The sequence below is a fragment of the Gymnoscopelus microlampas genome (assembly GCF_963454915.1).
Source record: "Gymnoscopelus microlampas genome assembly, chromosome: 4".
Lineage (NCBI taxonomy): Eukaryota > Metazoa > Chordata > Actinopteri > Myctophiformes > Myctophidae > Gymnoscopelus > Gymnoscopelus microlampas.
In genome coordinates, this window is record NC_139941.1 from 7322361 (window position 1) to 7345497 (window position 23137).

At 41.8% G+C, this 23137-nt stretch overlaps 3 protein-coding genes across 3 annotated transcripts in view; all 3 read left to right on the top strand.

Annotated features, from left to right (window-relative positions):
- LOC311044291 (arrestin domain-containing protein 3-like) overlaps positions 1–11965 on the top strand; it is a 38837-nt gene extending 26872 nt beyond the window's left edge. Inside the window, exon 8 of the mRNA XM_084055767.1 lies at positions 10383–11965. Coding sequence (XP_083911893.1) covers positions 10383–10580 — 198 coding nt within the window. The 3' untranslated portion in view covers positions 10581–11965. The remainder of the gene's footprint in view (positions 1–10382) is intronic.
- The window catches only part of LOC311044290 (arrestin domain-containing protein 3-like), a 110891-nt gene that overhangs the window by 41061 nt on the left and 46693 nt on the right, over positions 1–23137 (top strand). The window lies entirely within an intron of this gene.
- Positions 1–23137, top strand: part of LOC311044294 (arrestin domain-containing protein 3-like) — a 90001-nt gene that overhangs the window by 4248 nt on the left and 62616 nt on the right. The window lies entirely within an intron of this gene.

Sequence of the window (23137 nt, forward strand, 5' to 3'; positions counted from 1 at the left end):
TCTAGTGCATATCTAGACAACTGTAGTGCATCTGTAGACCACTCTAGTGCATCTGTAGACCACTCTAGTGCATCTGTAGACCACGCTAGTGCATATGTAGACAACTGCAGTGCATAGTAGACAACTGTGGTGCATATGTAGACCTCTCTAGTGCCTCTGTAGCCCACTCTAGTGCATCTGTAGACCACTCTAGTGGGGCAACATGATCCCCCAGACTTAATGGAGATATTAGGGTTCTGAGCTTACAGGCAGGGTTACTGTAAGTTCTCACATTGCTCATATAAACACTAAATGGGGAATTATTTATAACACTTCAAACGCATCTATAAACAAACATTTTTAAGCCTGATGAGAGTGTCTACACGCTGTGTGCAGACGCTGTGCTGTGCTACTCCAGACGCTGTGCTACTCCATGAAATGTTCTTGCTTTTAAACATTTCTAGACAGCGGTTTTATTTCACATTTTAGATTTCAGTAGTTTTATACATTTATTATACCTGAACCACTCGTTTTTAACGATCGGATGTCTCGATCACAAGTTTGGATGACGACAACCTGGACTCACACGCCAGCAGTGCTGCTAACTGCTAACTGCTTTCTAGTCTCCTCTCTATCGTGATTTAAAAGTAGCGGACCCACCGATCTGGACACATTTGGGTTCTATTCAGCAACTCCAGATATTGAATGATCAAGTCACATATTTTAAACGTAGTCCTAATTCACCGCGATCAGACCGCCACGGTCGGCGAAGTTCCCCGGCTGATGTCAACAGACCTGGCTGATCGACTACGCCTGATCCCCGCACTGGGCTCCTTTCGGAGCCCTTGCGAGTAAGTACCACTTCAAGAAATAGAACTACAAACACCCTCCACTCTACATCAGATCAACAATATCCTTACACCAGATGACCGCAACGGGCACCGCACGGTGCCCTTGTGTGTACGTATTGCTCTAGTCAACAACACCTCAGCTAAACCCCAGCCTTCGCCATCAACATCATCCATTTTCCTAGCCTAGCGCTGTGTACTGGCAATTATTTTCTTTCCCACAGAATGCCATCAACTCCACTCACCCCAGCAGAGGACTCCGGGTCCGAGCTTTCCAACTTGAGATCCCAGCTCCACACCATAGAGGACCTTTTAGCCGACATCCTCCAAAGAAAGTCATCGGTCCTCGGCCGGCTGAATGAACTGGAGGGAGCTAAACCCCGCAGAAAGAAGTCCAAAATCCACGGTGCATCTTCAGCCAACTCTCCTCTATGGGCATCGGTTGTAAAGAGGGGAAAACAGTTTTCTCTCCCGCTGTTCTCTCCTATCCCACTGTTCAACGGCTTCTCCCCACTTGCCAATACTACAGAGAATGCTAGTGATGTTAGCGGGGAGCTATCGCTAGCTAGCGACATGCTAACAGCAGCGTCCGGGGTTGCTATGGATACCCGCTCACTTGCTGCACACGAGAAACAGACTCGCTCCAATCCAAACTCCACTCGGAAGCGAGATTGCAACTTGCTGTTGCTGACCCCGAAAAAAGACCTCAAACGTAGTCGACGTTGTCCCTCTCCGTCGTCCCCACCTGTTGCCAACAATTTGTCCGAGCGTGCTCCATCTCCTTCGTCCAGCGTAGAAATGTTGATGACCCCAGCTGTGCCCAAGGATGACGTCACCGCTTCGGCCGAGCTAGTATCCAGTGACCCGCCCCCTCCTCCCACTGTGATAAATGGAACTACTTCTACTATTGAAACAGAGACTAATACAGCCAATGGTGGCACTGAAAATCCCATACACTTTTCACCTCCAAAATACGTCCTCCTTGGTGACTCTATAATTAGACATGTAGCCATCCCTGACTGCATCACCTATTCATTCTCTGGTGCAAAAATCAAAGACCTCATAACACATATTCCAGATATCCTCCAGCGCCACCAGTCTGTCCATACTGTCATTGTCCACATTGGTGTAAATGATATAAAATCACGTCCCACCCAATCAGTATTCATGCGAAAGGAATATGAGGCTCTAGCCAACCTAATTGAAAGTCAGAACAAAAAGTGCATGTTTTCAGGCCTATTACCAACTCTCCACACCCACTCTGAATTATTCAGCCGCCTATTTAGTACCGATAACTGGATCCGCAACTTTTGTATTGCCTGCGGATATGGTTATATTGACAACTTTGATTCCTTTTGGAATATCCCCAAGCTTTTCCACGACAAGGTCCACTTAAATAATAAGGGGGAAAAAATACTGGCCTCAAACATCATCTCCCAGCTCTCCGAGCCTGGAATTCCATGACGCCAGCAACCAGCACCCATCATTTCCCCTCAACATTGCCACTCTCCCCCCACCATAATACAATCTCCCCCATTACCCTTCCCCATCCTAGTTTGTGAAACTCACCGTCCATGTAAATCACTCTCAGCTAACTTCTTTACTCAGCTCCGTGGAGTGGATACTCGAAATATTAGACACCTGCTGCGGGCTCCCCCTGCCCTACATGGCCCTCACTCCATCAAAATGGCATTGCTCAATGCTAGGTCAGTGCGAAATAAGCCAACCATCCTCAAGAACTTCTTCACATCCCGCGAACTGGACTTCATATTCATCACCGAGACCTGGCTTGAGGCCGGCGATTCAAGTTCCCTCATTAAACTTTCTCCCATTGACTGTAATTTTCTTAGTTCCCCTAGAACCACAGGCCGTGTCGGCGGTGGCCTAGCCTGTATTTTCAAAAACAGCTTTCATTGTCGACCCCTGACCCCCCTTTCCTACCCTAGCTTCGAACTCCAACTGTTTGAAGTTGACCTGTCATTCCCTGTGCTCTTTGTTATAGTATATCGACCCCCAAAATCCAGTAATTTCATCCATGAGTTTGGAGATTTCTTGTCCTCTATTGTTCTCAAATGGGACAAAATCCAGGTGGTCGGCGACTTCAACATTCATGTTGATTGTCCGTCCGGCCCGCTTGTTAGAGATTTCGAAAACCTCATCGAGTCTCTCAGTTTTGTCCAAAATGTCAACGGCCCCACTCACAAGCATGGCCACACATTAGATTTAATTCTATCTTTTGGTTTTTCAGTTTGTAATATTGATATATGTGACGAAGTGTTGTGTCTCTCGGATCATAAGCCCATTGTATTTAATGCCACTCTTCCCTACCAAGCACCAAAACCCCACCTATCTGGTCGCCTTTCCCGGCACATAAACAGTGTGTCCACCACTAATTTCACCAACTCCTACTCCATGGCCCCAAACCGCGACATCATCGAGGCCTCACCTCCCCATATGAGCACGGATGTGCTGGTCACATTATTTAATTCCACCTGCCAAAACATCCTGGATCATGTTGCCCCACTAAAATCCAGGCGGCCCAAAGCCAAAACCCAGCCATGGCTAAACGAGGCCACTAGAGCCGCACGTCAAGAGTGCAGAAAGGCGGAGCGTAAGTGGAAAACAAACCGAATACAAATTTACTACAACACCCTGAGAGAGAGCCTAATCCAATACCAAGACACTGTTGAAATCGAAAGAGTAAAATATTTTTCAGACCTCATCACCAAAAACTGCAATAACCCAAGAGTCCTCTTTGACACCATCAACACAGTCTTAAACCCTTCAACCACTGACACCACGCCCCTCATCACCTGTGATGTTTTTCTCACTTTTTTTGTTAAAAAGGTGTCTGACATCAGGTCAAGCATCTCACCCTCCTCATATAGCCACCCCTCACCCCCTGTGCCCAGTGCTACTCTCCGTCATTTCGAGCCTGTGTCCCTCTCTCACCTGCAGGACATCGTTTCGCACATGAAACCCACAACCTGTTCCATCGACATTGTCCCCTCACAGTTGCTCAAAGAAGCCTTCGACACGCTGGGTCCTAGTGTCCTGTCGATCATAAATGCCTGTCTTAGCTCCGGTCATGTCCCCCAATTTTTCAAACATGCAGTTGTTCAGCCAATTATTAAAAAACCCAACCTCGATCCCGCAGTCCCCTCAAGCTACCGTCCTATATCCAAATTACCGTTCATATCAAAGGTCCTGGAAAGGGTTGTATTTGGCCAACTACAATCATTCCTCGATGCAAACAGTTCACTAGAAGTTTTCCAATCCGGTTTCAGGTCACAACACAGCACGGAGTCAGCGTTGTTAAGAGTAACAAATGATTTGCTCTTGACTGTTGATAAGGGTGACTGTGCGGTCCTGCTATTGCTCGACCTTAGTGCCGCATTCGATACGGTAGACTATAGTATACTCACTTCCCGACTCAACCATGAGGTCGGCATCACAGAAATAGCGTTAAAATGGTTTAAATCATACCTCCAAAACAGATCCTTCACAGTTGAAATTGGTACTGCCTCTTCCTCTCCTGCCCCCCTCACCTGTGGGGTACCCCAAGGATCCATTCTTGGGCCCATCCTCTTCTCACTATACATACTCCCCCTAGGCTCCATCATCCGTAAATATGGCATTTCCTTTCATCTTTATGCAGATGATACTCAACTATACATCCCCCTCAAGCCCGACAGAAACACATCCATCAAACCCCTGCTTGACTGTCTCACCGAGATCAAGTCCTGGATGTCAACAAACTTCCTCAGGCTAAATGACGAAAAAACTGAAATAGTACTCTTTTGCCCCCCAGACAAAGCCACAGAGATCTCTGCCTCACTTGCATCCTTATCTCCCTTCATCAAACCACATGCAAAAAACCTTGGTGTACTATTTGACTCAGCCCTGAAATTTGATAAGCAAATCAATTCTGTAGTTAAGGGAAGCTTTTTTCAAATAAGGCAAATATCGCAAATTAAATCATTTCTCTCTACCCACGACCTAGAGAAGGTAATCCACGCCTTTGTTACATCACGGCTGGATTATTGCAATTCCTTGTACATAGGGCTTCCAAATGCCTCCCTCTCCCGCCTCCAGCTCGTACAAAATGCTGCGGCCAGACTACTGACTGGAACGCGTAGACGAGAACACATCACCCCTGTACTGGCTTCTCTACATTGGCTGCCAGTCAGATTTAGGACAGTTTTTAAAATCCTTTTATTTGTTTTTAAAGCTCTCAATGGACTCGCACCACCATACATTGCAGAACTTTTGTCCCCCCCTGACAACACAAGGATACTGAGATCCTCTGGCCAGAGATTTCTTAAGGCCACTACGGCCAACCTCAGGCAAAAGGGTGACCGAGCTTTTTCTGTAGCCGGCCCAGCACTCTGGAACAGCCTCCCATCCATTGTTAGGCTCGCCCCCTCCCTGGGCATCTTTAAGTCCAGACTTAAAACACACCTATTCTCTCTTGCATTTCAGCCTTAGAATCCCCACCCCCCCACTCTTTCGCACAGCCATGTGTTTACCTACCACTGTTTTTATCTCTACTGGTGTATCTAAAATGTCTTATAATGCTGTTTTTACTGTGTTTGATTTTGCAAATGTTCTTACTGTTCTTCTTGTTGTACAGCACTTTGGTCAACCTGGTTGTTTTTAAATGTGCTTTATAAATAAATTGACTTGACTTGACTTGACTCTAGAGCATCTGTAGACCACTTTAGAGCATCTGTAGACCACTTTAGAGCGTCTTTAGACCACTTAAGAGCATCTGTAAACCACTTAAGAGCATCCATAGCCCACTGTAGAGCATATGTAAACCACTGTAGTGAATCTGTAAACCACTGTAGGGAATCTGTAGACCACTGTGCTGCATCTACCGAGCCTTTGCGGCGACCACCCCACTGGTTTTATGTCCTGTGACCTGGGTGACCTGGTCATGTTAAATGGGCTTTATACATTGAGTTGTGTTGAGTTTAGATGTAGTATAGTGGTCTATAGATACAGTACAGTGGTCAATGTATGTGGTCTATAGATGGAGTACAGTAGTCTATATATGCAGTACATTGGTTTATAGATTCAGTGTAGTGGGATATAGATGCAAACAGTGGTATAGATGCAATACAGTGGTCTCATACAGCTATAGATTCAGTACAGTGGTCTCATACAGCTATAGATACAGTACAGTGGTCTCATACAGCAATAGATACAGTACAGTGATCTCATGCAGCTACAGATACAGTACAGTGGTCTCATACAGCTATAGATACAGTACAGTGGTCTCATACAGCTATAGATACAGTACAGTGGTCTCATACAGCTATATATACAGTACAGTGGTCTCATACAGCTATATATACACAGTACAGTGGTCTCATACAGCTATAGATACAGTACAGTGATCTCATGCAGCTATAGATACAGTAAAGTGGTCTCCTTTTTACAATAGACGGAAATTACATATTTGTACTGCATGCAATAAACTTGCCATAAATTGCCATAAATGTGGCATTTCTGTACAGGGGAGGCTTGTAGGTAGCCATGTAACCCATTTCAATTCACTTATATCGAGGTGACAGCTCAAGGGACCATTTGTAAAATGGTGATGGCTGTTTTTCCCTCGCCAAAATGTTGTCTAGCTTTGAATAATTAGGTATTTAGCCCCCTTCCCGACAAGGTAGCATGACAAGGTTGGTCCCATTTGGAAACCTGAGGTTGTCTAGAATCAAATGGTATCTCTATCTTTGGGCCACGTCTAAATTTGAGCGTGCCACAGTCTCTGAAAGACAGTCTCACCAGCGTTCCAGCCAGCAATCCTGCAGGTCTCATAGGGGTAATAAAACATTGAAAAAAACACACTTTGGACCACTTTTTTTCTTGGGATCATCAAAATCCCTATATTAGAGGTCCTATGGATGCCAAAAATCCAAACTAGAAAAAAAAATAAGAGGGTGCGCGTGGACCCCTCCTAGGGCCTCTACTAATGGGTAGAGGGAAACCAGAGGGAAAGGTTGAGTCTGGTAGGAAGGATTTGTAACCTGGCTCTTACTGTAAAAGTGATAATGTCTCATTGGGCCTTATGCAGCATCCGCTCTTAAGAGGACATTTCTTCTTAAACCCACTTAAGAAGTTTTTAAGAAGATTTTGGTATACTCCAATGTTTTCTTAGCTGTGATCGGTTCTTAGGTAAGAACAGAATCTACGCACACTTTCTTAAGAGGACATTTTTTCTTAGACCCACTTAAGAAGTTTTTAAGAAGATTTTGGTATACTCTGTTTTCTTAGCTTTCTTAGGTAAGAATAGAATCTACACACACTGAAGAGCACTCTTAGGGTGGCCTTTGAGTTCTTAAGTGTGACATGTTTTTGCAAAAACAATTAATTCTCGAATTTTCTTCAATTCTACAGTTGTATAATATAGGATTTAAATGACAATCATATTTCTATCATATCTTTAGAGCAAAAAAGGTTCTCAACGGTGTGGTCTGGGGACCCCCAGGGGTCCTTGAGGGAGTTCCAGGGGGTCCACAGCAAACGAGGAACAGTTTAATCACTTTAACCCTATTTTATACTTTGTTTGAAAATAGCCGATCTACAAGCTCACAACGCGTCCCATTACTGGCCATTTGGAGCTTGTTTCGAAACATTTAGATAAATCTTGAAAACATTTCCCGAGCAGAAAATATTTTCAGGTGGGGGTCTGCAGTCGAATGCAGGTCAATGTGGGGGTCCTTGACATGAAAATGTTCGAGAACAACTGCTTTAGAGTTTTCAACGGGTCTGAAATTACAATCTAACCCAAACGGACCCGTTGAGTTGAAGCCCAAGCCCCATACCCATCCCATAACCCCCCACCCAACCCACCCTCATCGCCCGAACTTATTGCTGCATGAGGCCCATTGAGAGCAGTGTTCCTAAGAAATGAATGGGAAACAGAGTGATCAGCAGAGGGAAGACAAGCACGTTTTCCTTTGTGGTATTTGTTGATAACCATCCTGCCATCTGCGCCATTTATGGTATCCTAAAACCACCGACTTACAGGTTTCAATGCACTATATTAATTGCCAACAACGCCATATTGTAAAGTTAGTTTGATGTTCCAGAGATGTGAATGGATGGTGAAGAATGGATGAGACATCACTCCAATAGTGAGGTTACTTCTTCCAGTTTATTTCATCATAGTACAACAGCTTTCTGTGGAGACCCTGAGGTCCCCACAGGCGGCCCTCCGGCCTGAGACACACACCCCATACAGTCACAAAACACCCCATCTTATAGCATGTGGCCACACACAAAAAAGAGGAGGTACATTTGAAATGTTAATGTCTGTATCTGGAGAGGTGATTGCATCAGTCTTTGATCCACTTGCTAATCAACAATTCGGGTGTGCCAGGATGGAGACCTTGTGACTCTAGGTTAAACAAAAGGCAATGCTAATTTAGCCTACCCCCACACAGCCAGGCTGGAGCCCACAAATGGTCTGAATCCACTCTTCTGTCTGCAGCCCAAAGTAGACCTGCAATCCTATATTAATTCTAACATATGGAATTGGAAATATACTACAGACCCCCCACGGGAGACACTAAACGTCTTCCGCAAAAACGTATATTTCAAAAGAAACACAAAGAACCGCCCCCCATGAAACTTACTGGAACACAACCAGGACAAAAATAAAACATTCAGGAATACTAGATAGCAAACAACATCCAATACAGAACAATGCACATACAGGAACCAAGATTACATAGTACAGTGACAAGGTGATTCACAAATAGACAGAAAACTCATTCCTTGATTCCAATTAGCGTGCAGGATCCCCCTGTTAGTCCTTCAAACTCTGGGAAAAATGTTACACATAAAACATAAGGGAATCGCCCTCATACACATCTCACGGGAATCGCCCGGTTCTCAGCACTCAACGAAAATAAAAAAATCCACATTTAACCCCAGAGACCAGAGAGTGAAACCACTTCCTCACAAACACTTGCGCTATGGCAGCCCTCGCTCCACAGTTTAAACCCACCATTATCACAAAAATATAACCTCAGGTCCCGTATGCACAATGTCCCGCTCGATAATGTTTCTTTGTAGTCTCCCTCAATGTCATTTTCTCGCCCCAGCCGCTTTCCCAGTGCAGTCTCTCCAGATTGTCCAACAGATAGCTGCAATTTTTACAACAGCACGCTCTACTTGCGATCGCAGAAAATGTTTAACATACTCCCCACGAAGAACCCCTCATCGCCGGTTCCACGTTCTGCTGGCACCCGCTGTCTCCCGTCCATCCTCACAAAATTACCCGCCACGAGAGAACCCCTTCGATCCACAGGTTCCCCGCTCTGCCGTCAGCACCGCAGCGCGCTCCTTTAGCGACCGTAGAAGATAAGTTGTGCAGCCAGATGAGTCGTACAGCCTCCTAGATCTGGTCATGATGAGGGCCTCTCCCCGTAGATCCTCGAAAAGTTGTCGTCATGTCGTGCCGATGTCCACAATGCACCCTTGCAGTGGTCCCCCCACGTCGCAGGAAGACAACTCGATCCGTCCATCCACCGCAAGGCAAAGACTCCCCCAACCGCGCATGTCCTTTCGACGCCTGGCTCAGCATTCCTGGAGATTGGCGTCCCGCTCCCCAAATCACCAAACCAACGCGACTGCCGACTTAAACGCCATATGTGGTATTTGTTGATAACCATCCTGCCATCTGCGCCATTTATGGTATCCTAAAACCACCGACTTACAGGTTTCAATGCACTATATTAATTGCCAACAACGCCATATTGTAAAGTTAGTTTGATGTTCCAGAGATGTGAATGGATGGTGAAGAATGGATGAGACATCACTCCAATAGTGAGGTTACTTCTTCCAGTTTATTTCATCATAGTACAACAGCTTTCTGTGGAGACCCTGAGGTCCCCACAGGCGGCCCTCCGGCCTGAGACACACACCCCATACAGTCACAAAACACCCCATCTTATAGCATGTGGCCACACACAAAAAAGAGGAGGTACATTTGAAATGTTAATGTCTGTATCTGGAGAGGTGATTGCATCAGTCTTTGATCCACTTGCTAATCAACAATTCGGGTGTGCCAGGATGGAGACCTTGTGACTCCAGGTTAAACAAAAGGCAATGCTAATTTAGCCTACCCCCACACAGCCAGGCTGGAGCCCACAAATGGTCTGAATCCACTCTTCTGTCTGCAGCCCAAAGTAGACCTGCAATCCTATATTAATTCTAACATATGGAATTGGAAATATACTACACCTTGAAACACACACATCAGTGCAAGTTGATCTCCATACATGTGCATTTGACTTCATATACAGTGTATTTCCTTTTCTTTTTTTCTTTAATGTATGTTTTGTATCATAATCTAAATTTACAGTCACTTGTAACTAAAGGTTTTCCAATAATTGTAGTTGAGTAAAATGCACAATATTTGCCTCTGAGATGTAGTGGAGTATAAATAATTGAATGTTCCAGAAATGTGAAGTTACCTCAAAATTGTACATAGTTTATGTTTTGTTGATATCAAACATCACTGTGTGTTTTCTGCAGGTTTATCTAGATGTGAAGTACGCGTCAGACCCGCACATCAAGTTCCCCATCGTCGTCATGCTGGGCCCTGGGCGGCAAGCGGTCCCCAGGGGACCACCGGCGTACGGGCCGCAACCTGCATTTGAGGCACCCGGGGGCAAACCAGGATTCGGGCACCCGGGGGCCAACCTACATTCGGGACCCCCAGGGCTCAATTAGCATTCGGGGGACCTGGGGGCCCACCATCATTTGGGGCCTCTGGGGGCCCACCAGCATCTGGGGCCCCCAGCGGTCAACCGCCAGCATTGAGCAACCCCACTCAAAGTGGGGATGCCTCCTCGCCGTCGTCGGAAAATTTCCTCTGAATATCTCTTAGGTGTAAGTGATATCTATTTTGTTAAAATACTGTAAGTGTTATATAGCTCTATATTATGATATTAATCGTTGCTATAGAGTGGTTGTTCAAAAACAGGGGTATCCCCAGCTCTTCAGTAAAGAGAAAATGCATTTTCAGGGTGGGATTCCAATTTTATCCAACCGGGAGAGAGAACTCATACAAGATACTATCAAATTGAAGCTGATGAATGGGTACTCTCTCCTGATTGGCTGTAATTGGCAATCCGTCTGAAAATGTATTTTTCTTTCTCTATCGTCCTTGGAGTTGGAGAGACGGGGAGACCCCTTTTACTGAACAAGCACTCTATACAGTAGCAATGCTTATTATCAGAATATAGAGCTATTTAACACTAATTCTAACAAAGAAATTTCATATTAACCATATAATCCTGAAGATAGCTGTCATGTAAAGGGAGTAGTTTCTAGGGCTGGGTAATATATCATTATTTTATTGATATATCAAAATTGTGATACAAGACTAGATATCGTCAGGGACTTTGGATAACATAATGTCGTGATTAAGGCATAAGTGTTGTCTTTTCCTAGTTTTAACCACTTAAGCCTTATTTTATACTTGTATGTTAAGATATTTAGGTATTTGGCCAAGAAATATCATGATTTGATTTCGTCCATACCGCCCAGCCCTAGTAGTTTTTCTGCTTTTTTTGTAATTACAAAATGTATGACATCACAATAAAACTACTAAAATAAAATAATAAATAGACCCAATAATAATCAATACAAAAGACAAAAGAAAGAAAACAAAAAAATAAATAATTTGACAAGATAAACCACAGTTTTACCCTAAAAACTGTATCATATACTACTCAGCACTGTCAACACTATCAAAACTTTTAACACTACTAATACTAACACCTTTAAAACCTTCAACACCTTCAAATCTGTATCTGTCTGTCTGTGTCCCTTTGCATGCAAAGCACGTGTAGTAGGCGGCTAATTTGTGGTGGATGGAAAATTACGTAATATTAAAATACTACAAACACGCACGCCGAGATTTTGTGCTTTTTAAAAACTATAATAGGCCTATAGATGGATGTCATTAATTTATTTCCCACATTATTTCACCTGTGGTTTATCCAATATTAATTATATTTGATTATATTTTAATATATACATATTTTATATTATATTTTACCCACAGCAAAAAACGTGATCCATGCATCTCTAGTAGAGAGAAATTTGCAGCAGATATAAATAGCAGCACATATAATTTGTGCAGGTGAGAGACACCAATTGGCAGTGCCTTATTTAAGTAATTTAAAGCATTGTGACTTTTCACTCCACTACATTTTAAAGAAAAAAGAGAAGTACTTTTGACTCCATTACATTTCTAGGAAAGGACCACTGGGACCCAAACGTACTAAAATACACCACTTAAGCCTTATTCATACACAGTGAAAATAGCAAGCTACCAAGCTTGTAGATCTGCTATTGCATTGATATTAAAAAGACATTGTACTTTGTAAATTGTACTTATGAATACATCAGCATTTTTTTCTGTGTGAACATTTGGAAAGTTGAAAAGTGGCAACTAATTTTAATTAGTTATTAGGTATTTAATCTGGTATTAACTACTTATAACACAAACTAATATTTGTGTTATTCTACTGAATTTTATATTTTATATGTTTTTATGTGTGGGGACTGCGAATGAAATTAGCTCCAAGCTAAGTTCGGCATGTTTACATGAGATCATGTTCAGATGATTGATTTCCCATTTATGTATTGAATGTTCATTAACGTGAATTGTCCTGTCAAAATAAACACATAAAATAAAATAAAGTAAAGGTTCAAATGGTAAGCAGTATTGTATATGTCTACTAGTAAAATCTCATTGAAAATGTATGGTTTACCTCAATTAAAAACATTTCTAAAATATCTTTCCCTGAGAGATGTTAGCAGGGACCGTTGTCGAGCCTGATCATTTTACAGATGTAAATGTTTTTCACTTTTTTCTTACCCTGTAATCTGTATTAGATTATATTCTAATGTATATTATAATATAATCTATGTATATTCTATTTTTATAGAATTTGGCATAGTTTTGAAATGTTTTAACAACACATGTCACGACCAAAGCCAGACATGGCCTCTGTCCCTGTCTTTCCCTTCCAGTGTCTTGTAAGCCCTGGCCTGTATTGTGTGCCCCTGTTTAGCCATATTGTGACTGCCCCTGTACATTGTGTCCTCCCCCTTCAGCTCCTCACTCCCAATCAATCACATCAAGTAGATCAATCACTCTATAGAACTGGTGATGGGAGGTTACTTCCTCCCCTTTTTCTATCATCGCAACCAAACTGGCCAATCACAGCACGCCGTTCCTTCGGGCAATGGGATCATAAGCATGGATGCATTGAAACCACACCCTTAACTACAGTGAAAGCTGTCCTGTTGCTCTCTGTGTGTCGGGTTCATTTTTCTGCAAAGAAAAAGCTTTGATAGTTTTTTTTTCCTTTTATGGGTTTAACTGATGCACTTCACAGTGTTGGGCTTCGGTGTCAGCCACAACCCCATCAATGGCCAGGACACCTGGACACATGGAGACTTAGCAGGGACAGTTGTCGAGCCTGATCATTTACAGATATAAAATGTTTTTAAAACTTTTTTCTTGCCCTGTAATCTGTATGTTGATTTTTTAAATAGAATTTAGCATTGTTTTGAAATGTTTTAACAACACATGTCACAACCTCAGTCCCTGTCCTGTTTGCCCTTGTATTGTGTGCCCCTGTTTAGCCATATTGTGCCCCTGTCCAGTGTGTCCTCTCCCTTCAGCTCCTCACTCCCCCCCCTAAAGCCTGGTGACGGGGGGTTACTTCGTCCCCTCTCCCAAGGAAGCTTTTGAAAGGAAGAGACGCGCTGGACACCGGGGGATGCGCCACACGATACACTACACCGATAAGACACCCATGTACCTGTCAAAGTAATTTAAAAACGTCAATTAAGTCCACAATCACAACACCAGCGAAAGCTCCACTGATCACGTCCAACCCAGATTTGGCACTAACAAGGGGTTGAATTTGTTCTCCTGCTATGCACAAAAATGTGGAATGCCCTACCAAAAGCCTACTCTCCTTCAAAACCGCTTTAACACTCGCGTGACTAAGCAATCAATGGGACCGATTTTGAGAATTGAAAGTGGCTTAAAGGGATATTTCACTTTCAAAAAAACTTTTGGTCATTTTATGGTCTACTCAGGCTTTAGTGAGCCCTCCAGACCGTTTTTAAGTTGCTTTATTCAGTATTTAGATATTTGATATTCATTTTACCAGCCACGCCCCCTTCCTATACAAACCCATTATAACTTAAAACTCAATTTTTAACCTGTTTAACCATCAAAAACACCCGTCCTTGGTTCTGGTGACTCACCCTGCCCTCCTAATGCGTGAGGGGGCCGTGTTTTTTTTATTACTTTTTTCATTTATTTTTAATATATATTTTTTGTATTTAATTTTTTCATTTTCCAAAAATATTAAAAATAAATGAAAAAAGTAATAAAAAAAACACGGCCCCCTCACGCATTAGGAGGGCAGGGTGAGTCACCAGAACCAAGGACGGGTGTTTTTGATGGTTAAACAGGTTAAAAATTGAGTTTTAAGTTATAATGGGTTTGTATAGGAAGGGGGCGTGGCTGGTAAAATGAATATCAAATATCTAAATACTGAATAAAGCAACTTAAAAACGGTCTGGAGGGCTCACTAAAGCCTGAGTAGACCATAAAATGACCAAAAGTTTTTTTGAAAGTGAAATATCCCTTTAACTTCTCTCAGGAAGCTCTGAGAAAGTTCCCCTTTCATGACTTTTCCTAAATATATGTTTCAAACCATCTCCGTTTTTTTTTTTTTTTTTAACTCATTATAAATATGAAATACATAACATGTATCCCATCCCAGCCGTTTTATTTCGGCTAAATTGATCGCTCTCCCCCTCTCTCCCCCTCCCTAGAGCACTTTACACCTCGAGACCCCCCACAGAGCGGCCCGTAGACAGCAGACTCTGCTGTGGCCATGTTGCCATGTCTGTTTATTCTAAGCGACTTTGGGCTTGTTTTTCCACGTCTTTCTATTATTATTATTATTATTATAATTATATATATAATGACATTATAATGGTAATAATTTTCTACTCCACTACAGCTCAGAGGCAAATCTTGTACTTTTACTCCACTACAATTATTTGAAAACCTTAGTTACTATGCAGATATAAATATATTTTCATACTTGTTTAGATTAGAGCTCCATGTCCTTTCGTAATTTTTTTTGTATTAGGTGAATATTTATATAGAAAGGTCTAACCAGGGACTGGGGTTGCAAATTAGCCTCGGCTATAAACCCCACGATGGTTTGATGCCTCACTGTTTTGTCAGGGCACAACGCATGCAGTAACATTTTCATAGACCTGGCTGCTTATTTCTCTCGCAAAATTTGGCAACCCAATGCTGCGCCAACAGTACTGATCTACAAGCAGAGGGCTCAGCCAGCGACTGTTTTATGTTTGTAGATCAGATATTTAGCGCAGGAGTAGCAGGAATGAGCACATGTGTGGAACATAGCGATGTGTTCTCTTGTTACGCTGACAGGCAGGAGGAGAGGAGACGCTTCTGTCAGCGTGGACAGCTGATAGAATGAGAGCTTTACGCTCAGACAATTATGTGAATATTATATAATATTTTACAGAATCTGCAGTTACCATTACTACTAAATTACTACTTTTTAAAATGTTTCTGCCTGCAACAACCTGTGAGTGAGTGAGCTAACTGACTGAGCAGAGTGGAGTTGAATGGCTATTTAAAAGACAATGGAACCCCCCACTGGGTGGGTGAGAAGGTGTCAGTCAGTCTGGTCCAAAGAGGTGAGACAGGAACCAATAGCAGAGCTTGATTTCTTGTCCAAATTGACCGTTTAGCAGGCTGTGTGTAGGATAATGAAACCCCAGTCATGCCAGTGTTAAAAGAGTGTCTACAGTTGGCTGCAGTTTCAAATTGGTCCCTGTAAAAGCCTAGCCCACCCTCCCCCGAACTGTCTACTGTATGTTTTTTTGTTTTTGTTTTCAAACTGTTTTTTTTAGGATGTTTTGCATAGTAGGGTACAGTAAATCTGTCTGTCATTAAATTTCTCTATGAATTGAGTACAAAGGACCCCAATGGAAACAAGCCATAGGCTTTCTTTGATTATAAATCCTCCTAGCTGAACTTGTACTTTCCTGTGCTTTTTTTTTTTTGCAAACTGTTAATAAAGTATTCAATCAATCAATCAATCAATCAATCCATCCATGACACTCATGGGTGGCAAACCTCGCACCAGAAGTTTGATTAAATACATTGCAGTGAATGGAGCACATACTTTGTGCTCTTTAGATACCTCTATATACAATTATACAGTGTACACATTGAAAAGCAACACAGCAGAAAACAATGTGTGATATGTCCTCTTTTATTTTTCTGGGCCGAGTATTTTATAAAAGGTCTCAATCGTTCAGAAATAAGCAGTCCAGCCGGTCATAAGCTTCATAGGCTCCAATGTTATTTCACTGAACTTCCAGTGTGAGTCTGCCAATCTGCCGGTTGGAATTGCTGGATAGAGAAAAATGACGTTGGCGTCTCTTCCTTTTAAATTCCTTGTTTTGCCATCGTCACGCCCAAAATGGCCAATCACAACGCGCCGTTCCTTCGGGCAATGGGATCACAATGAGATACCACAGAACTGCAGTGAAAGCTGTCCCGTTGATCTGTGTGTGTCAGGTTCATTTTTATGCTAAGAAAGAAAAGTTGTGATCGTTTTTTTTTTGTATGGGTTAAAAATGACGACAGTGTCGTACTTTGGCGTCAGCCACAACCCCAATGCCCAGGGAACCTGGACAAATGGAGACTTTGTCTCTGGTCAGATCAGATTGGATCTGGCCAAGGAATGTCACATCCAGAGTCTGATGGTGAAATTAAAAGGCAAGGCGGAGGTGTTATGGCGTGAGGGCAGAACCCGCTATCAATATACAGACAAATACTTCAGTTTATGTTGCGCTTTTATTCGAGAGCAAAATTATCTAGGTAAGTGTGATCAATACTGTTTTTTTATTGCCCCCCCCAATTCGCAAAATGTAAACACCATTAAAAAATAAATAAATAAGAATACATGTATGTTTTTGAAAATGGTCCGGAAATAAAGTCTATCGTAAATTGTGCATGATTTGATTGAACATGGAGTACATAGCTACAAATCGGAACCTCTCCCTCTAGTGCTGCAAGTTAATGACTTAATCGTTCACTTTGTGATGCAAGCATGACATTTGGCACACATACCCTGTAAGGGCCACTCTTATGGAAAAGGGCGCTGGCCACTCAAAAATCCAAGATGGCGACTATTTTTTTCAAGAAGGCCACCACCTTAGCGGAGCAAATAGTGATATAATCTTTCAGGTTGTGATACAATGATGAAATTTGGCACACATACTCTCTAAGGGCCACTCTTATGGAAAAAGGCACTGGCCACTCAAAAATCCAAGATGGCGACCATTTTTTTCAAGATGGCCACCACCTTAGCGGAGCAGGTAGTGATATAATATTTCAGGTTGTGATACAAGGTAGACATTTGGCACCAGTTCATGTAGGATTATTTTAATGAACTGGTGAACAATCCGTCCTACTGTTCATGTCTATATTTTGAACATGTCATATAATTATATTAATTTTCTACCTACCGCGGAGCTCCGACAGTACATGAAAAATTAAAACGTGTGGGTTTACCGTTGTTGTATTAACTTGCCTGAATGTAGTTGAGGAAATAACCCAACTAAATGGAAGAGTGACATATCCCGACATTTACAACTACTTAGTGAATTCTTCAGGTTGGTATTAATATACAATTAGTCTTGCAAGATGCTGTTTGGATAATTGTCCAAAAATAATTAGCCTATGAAAACGATACATGAGAGACACAAACGTATCTGGGTATTGAAAACCTCAAGGGATGTGTCCGTGACGTACAGTATATGCCATGCAACCACTTAAACTATAGATTTCAGATGCTAGCACTTTTGACACTGATGGAGTATATCATAGTTTAATGTGGGTTGTATATTTAGATGGCAGGTATGTCACATTAAAAAGGACAAATCAAACAAACGGGACAGTTTATTAGAACACAAAAAAAATCGCTACAGCCGCAGTAGTCAACTAGTGAAATTACGCTATTTTACGATGCCTCTCATAGGGATTGCATTGACAGCTGCAGTACATCGTTCTTCCGGAACTGTCTCGACCGCGCTGTCTCGATAGTGGGTGTGAATTTTTAGTCCGCCGTGTGTCTCTATAGACCATATTCACACGGCGGCCATATTGGAATTTCCAGTCTTTCCACCTCGGAGGAAAGCCTGGTATTCGTTATTAAAGACCCGTGTGATCCGGTCTAGGCCACGCCTATACTGAAAAAAAAAAATCTGTTTCCGGATTTTGCCCATCCGGTTTTGCGGTGCCGCTTTGTTTTGGTTCCCCAATCCCTTTTTAAATGGAATACAATTTTCCCGTGGGATAATAAAGGTAGACATAGACGCTAAATAGTCTCTGGAAAGTACACTCACATTGATATTTAAAAAATACGCCGCATCAAGGATTTTATTAGGACGGACCTATTTTGGGGTGAAGTCTTTCCGGGTCTGCCCATCCGGCCGCTTTATGACGCGCATGGTGACGTAGGGTTACTTCCCCTCCCGACCGGATCAAAAACCCCAAAATTGATAAATTCCAGGACCCTTGATAAATTCCAAACCTTTTCCAGGACTAAATTCATTTTTTTCTAATTTCAAAATCGAGTTTTTTTAAAAAGAAAATGCCTCAAATCATGAACGCAGCATCCGATTGCCATGAAACGTATCTGAAAGTCAATCGTAGTCAAACTAAATGGAATTTGAAAACCTTTTCAGGAGGGGCACGTTTGCCCATAAAATGCCACAAGCAGGACCCATCAGTGAGAAATTTGAACACACACTACCAGTTGGCCAAGGAAGAACCCCCCTTTCAAAAGTATTCAGATTGTCCTGGTTTAGTGCCACCATGAGGTCAATTTTAGCTACCTGGCCTGGTGGAGACCTGCTCCGAGGAGCACTTTTTCTAGTGTTATACTAAATGCATACTGATACATTTGTCTTGTTTTGTTTGCCAGATCCTTCTCGCGTGGTGCACGATGATGTGCAGTGTGATGGCTGTGATGGGCAAATTATGGGGACCAGGTATAAGTGTACAGTGTGTCCTGACTATGACCTGTGCTCTGGCTGCCAGTCCACTGGGCTTCATGAGGAACACCGTCTGAGGCCCATCATTCTAGGTCAGAATGTAATCATTGCTGTTGGCAGAAACCTCATATCTCCATTTGTCAATTATTTGTCCCCCACCCCTCCCGTAAATGAATGTCCTACTTCGCCATACTAGTGTCACACAAAGGTAGCACAAATAGCCAACGTGCAAGCCCGCAACGCACAGCGTTGCACACGTTGTGAGCTTGTAGAGCTGCTATTTTAGCTTTTTTGTTTGCGTGTCAAAGTGGTTAAGTGTGTGTGTGGATTTTATAAATATTCAATCAATGAAAAGTATTTATGAGAGCTTCTGACAAAATAATTACATTGGATCCATTGGAACACAAACAAGTATGTTTTTTTCCCCATTTCCTGAAAAGTAACGGTTTTGGACAACAAGGTTTAAACAATAAACATTTTCAACTGAAAACTGTGCAGTTATAACCTTTAAATACCTCAGGGAACGTAGAAAAGGAACTAATGTTGAAAATGTATGCCATTTCATCCTGTAATGTGTCAGCTGCTGCTGCTGCTGATGATGATGTATCTGTAGGCTACCTGTAACTTCTCTAGTTGCTGATGATATTTATATTTGACTGTCTAGTTTTGTATTCACTTGGATTATGTTTAGATGTATATTATGTATGTATGTTGTTTGCTTGTCCACAGATGCTAAGTAACCTATGCTAGATGGTTATTCAGACAGATGCTATGTTTGATGTTTACCTGCTATGGTTACTTTGTAGCACTTATTCATTTTCATTACACTCCATTTACTTGAACTCTTGCCTTGTTGTCTGCTGAAGTTTACTCCGGTTTGCCACTTTGGGAATCTCTCTGAGTAATAATTTACATTTAATATGTTGTAGGACTCTCTTTAAAAAGAGATACTACAATTGATTGGAAATAACCTGGTAAAAATAAAGATAACATAAAAAAATGCAACATGAATGCAAATTATAATTTGAAAAAAAAGCAGCCCCCTCACACAATAGAAGGACAATACCAGAAGCAGGGAAGTATATTTTCTAGTCTAACATGATCAAAATGGAGTTTGAAGTTACGATGGGTTTATACAGGAAAGGGGCGTGTCTGATCTAATACTGTGTTTAAACAAACAGATGTTTACATTGGTCATTCAACACAACTTTATTCTAATCAGTAACACTTTGGCCTACTTGTCTGTTTTCAGATCCACTAATGACCGATGAACGTGGGAAACCATGTAAGTGCAGTGAAAGCCAACATCAAGATATTGTAGGTTGTTTTGTATAATGTCTGGGAGCTATTGTACACTTTGTATACTGCAGACTATGGCAATGAATGAAGGGCTTTTCACATGGGACATGACTGACATGCTCCACTATTCACTAACTTGTTTATGATAATTTTTTTTTTTTTCAGATAGCAATGTTGTTGCCCCAGGCTCCCACGTCTATCCATTCACCTTTCGGTTTCCTGTTGATTTGTAAGTCTCATCCAATGTGTAATCTGTCAATGAAGACACTTGGGTTCTTTGAACATAATTTATTTAGACTGGTAGCGAGTAGCAAATAGCATACATCCTGTCTCTCTTGTACATACATAGATCTGCAAAATGTTTGTTTGGGTGTGGCTTATGTAGCCTAGTAGATGATGGCATTTAGTAGTTATTATAAATCATGACATATCACCACATCCCCTTTTTTTTAAATGTAAATCACACACCTTTTTTTTCAACTATTGCTATTCCAAATATTCCAAATACAATCTTCTCTTTCTTTCTTTTTTTTTTTTTTTTTTTACATGCATAACACATATCAATGTCCATATTGGTTGTCTTTTTTTTTTAAATGCGTGCTAAAATGTCTTTGATAAGTGTTTTAAAAAAATATATATATATTATGTGCAAAAGGATATAGCTCTGTGCTGTTCTTTAGAGGAGCAGTCTGTCAGGTGATTTAGACTGGCGTGTAGACCTTCTCAGGACAGGTGCTGAAGCTGTCTGGTCAGCTGGAGGTGGCAAGTTTGTCATCTCAGCTGGCGGTGGTGCTGCTGTTCTTTAAGTGTCTCTGGTGTTTTCAGCAAGCTCCGTCGATTCCTTCTCAGGACTTGACCATCTTCTGTTCTGACCGTGTAGGATCTAGGTTCCACTTCCTCCAGAACTGTAGCCTTGGATCCAGCCTGCTTCACTACGTTCGGTTTCTCACTTTGTTTCTCAGTCTGGAAAGGCTCCTATTTGACTCATTTTGCAGAACTACACTGGAACTACATTATGTTACGTAGGCAACGTCGTTGCTGATTGTATGTTGTTCAAACAAATCATGAATCACAACGATCACACTGGTGTTTTTGTCCCACCCCGCACCACAGACCAATCAGAAGCCACGGCTCGTTTTCAGCCGTATGGCATGTCCCCCCTCCCTTGGAGATGGGAGGCTTTCAAGACTGAGAAACGATCCACCGAACGTAGTGAAGCAGGCTGGATCCCAGGCAACCAGAACTGTGGCTTTCTTGTTCCAGTAGTTATAATCTTCAACTCTCACTGTGTCATGTTGTGACAGTGGCACTAAACCTTTTGACACTTTGTCATAGTTAGCTTTCTGTCTGTTTTGCAGACACTTCTATTTCTGTCTCACAATGTTATGCCTCTTCTGTTTTGCAGTGTAAGGAAGCGTGGTTCGTAGCCTGCGTCCCATCAGATGCTCAGCAGGAGACAGTCCATGTTCTAGTGGTGATGCTCGGTAACTCAGTAGAGCTAATGGATCAGAACCACTCTCTTGTGCTTTCTTGAGCAGCTTTTTGACTATGTGCACACCTTTTCTGCTTTACCATTGGACTGGGCATACAGGTGGCTTGAGGTTACATGCTGGAAATCATATTCTTCTGCAAAGTTCTGGAACAACTCTGTTGTCAGAAAATCAAGTCCGACAAATTGCTTGTCTGGAAAAGATAGATTTCATATGTGTAATCACACAAGTTAAGTAGCTGTCATGCTGGAAAGCAGTGCGATCTCTGGATAGTTTGAAAAATAGTCTATGACCAGCAGATAATTCTCTCCATCCAGGTGGAACAAAAGTTCATGATAATCTATTATAAATCATCACATTTCACCACACAATGGACCTGTGAACAGCCATACTCTATGTTGAGTACTAGGGATGTCTGATATTATGGGCCGATATTAGCATTAAAAATGTATATAAAAAAATATCTGTATTGGTTTTTGAAAAAAAAAAAAAAAAACTTGAACATAAAAGTTCTTATACTGTATGGTTTGTGTGATATGAAATGTGAGCTTACCATAATCACAGTAATCCTTAAACATATTCCATCATATTCAAGGGCTTTTGCAGAGAAATGAGACTGACTCCAGTCACTTTCAAATTAGAGCTCTGCAGAGGGCAGGTGTGTGTGTCTGTGTCCTGCTGACGCTCGTTGACGCTCGTTAATGTTACAGGCATCATAGCAATTATGCTTCTGCAAATGTCAAATTGGCCAACATCTAATCTAAGATTAGTGGGACTCATTCAAATGACCACCAGTGAGTCCCTGGACTCACTTTAATGAAAACCTAACACCACTGTATTATAATTTAGATTTATTAGATATTATATAGGTATTGGTTGATGTTGGTATCGGAAATTAGGAGTAGGAATATCGGAATCCTATATATATATATATATATGTATGTATGTATGTATGTATGTATGTATGTATGTATGTATGTATGTATGTATGTATGTATGTATGTATGTATGTATGTATGTATGTATGTATGTACAGTATGTATGCATCTGCATGTATGTATAGAGCGTGCCAAAAATCCTGAAGGGGGCGTCAACAAGTGTCTTTTGGTAGTAGCGGACATCTTTTGTCCGCTACTTTTTGACTTTTTCTTTTGACTTAACATTGCACACCAAAACAAACATGTCTGCTCTACTATGCCGCGCCCCCCGTGGTGACGACGCGTTGGCACGCTCTATGTATATATATGTGTGTGTGTATGTATGAGAAATCCTTTCACTGCTTCTCTCAGGAAGGGACCGACGCCAATGACGATTATATATATATCGTATTAATGCTTCATCTTGTATTTA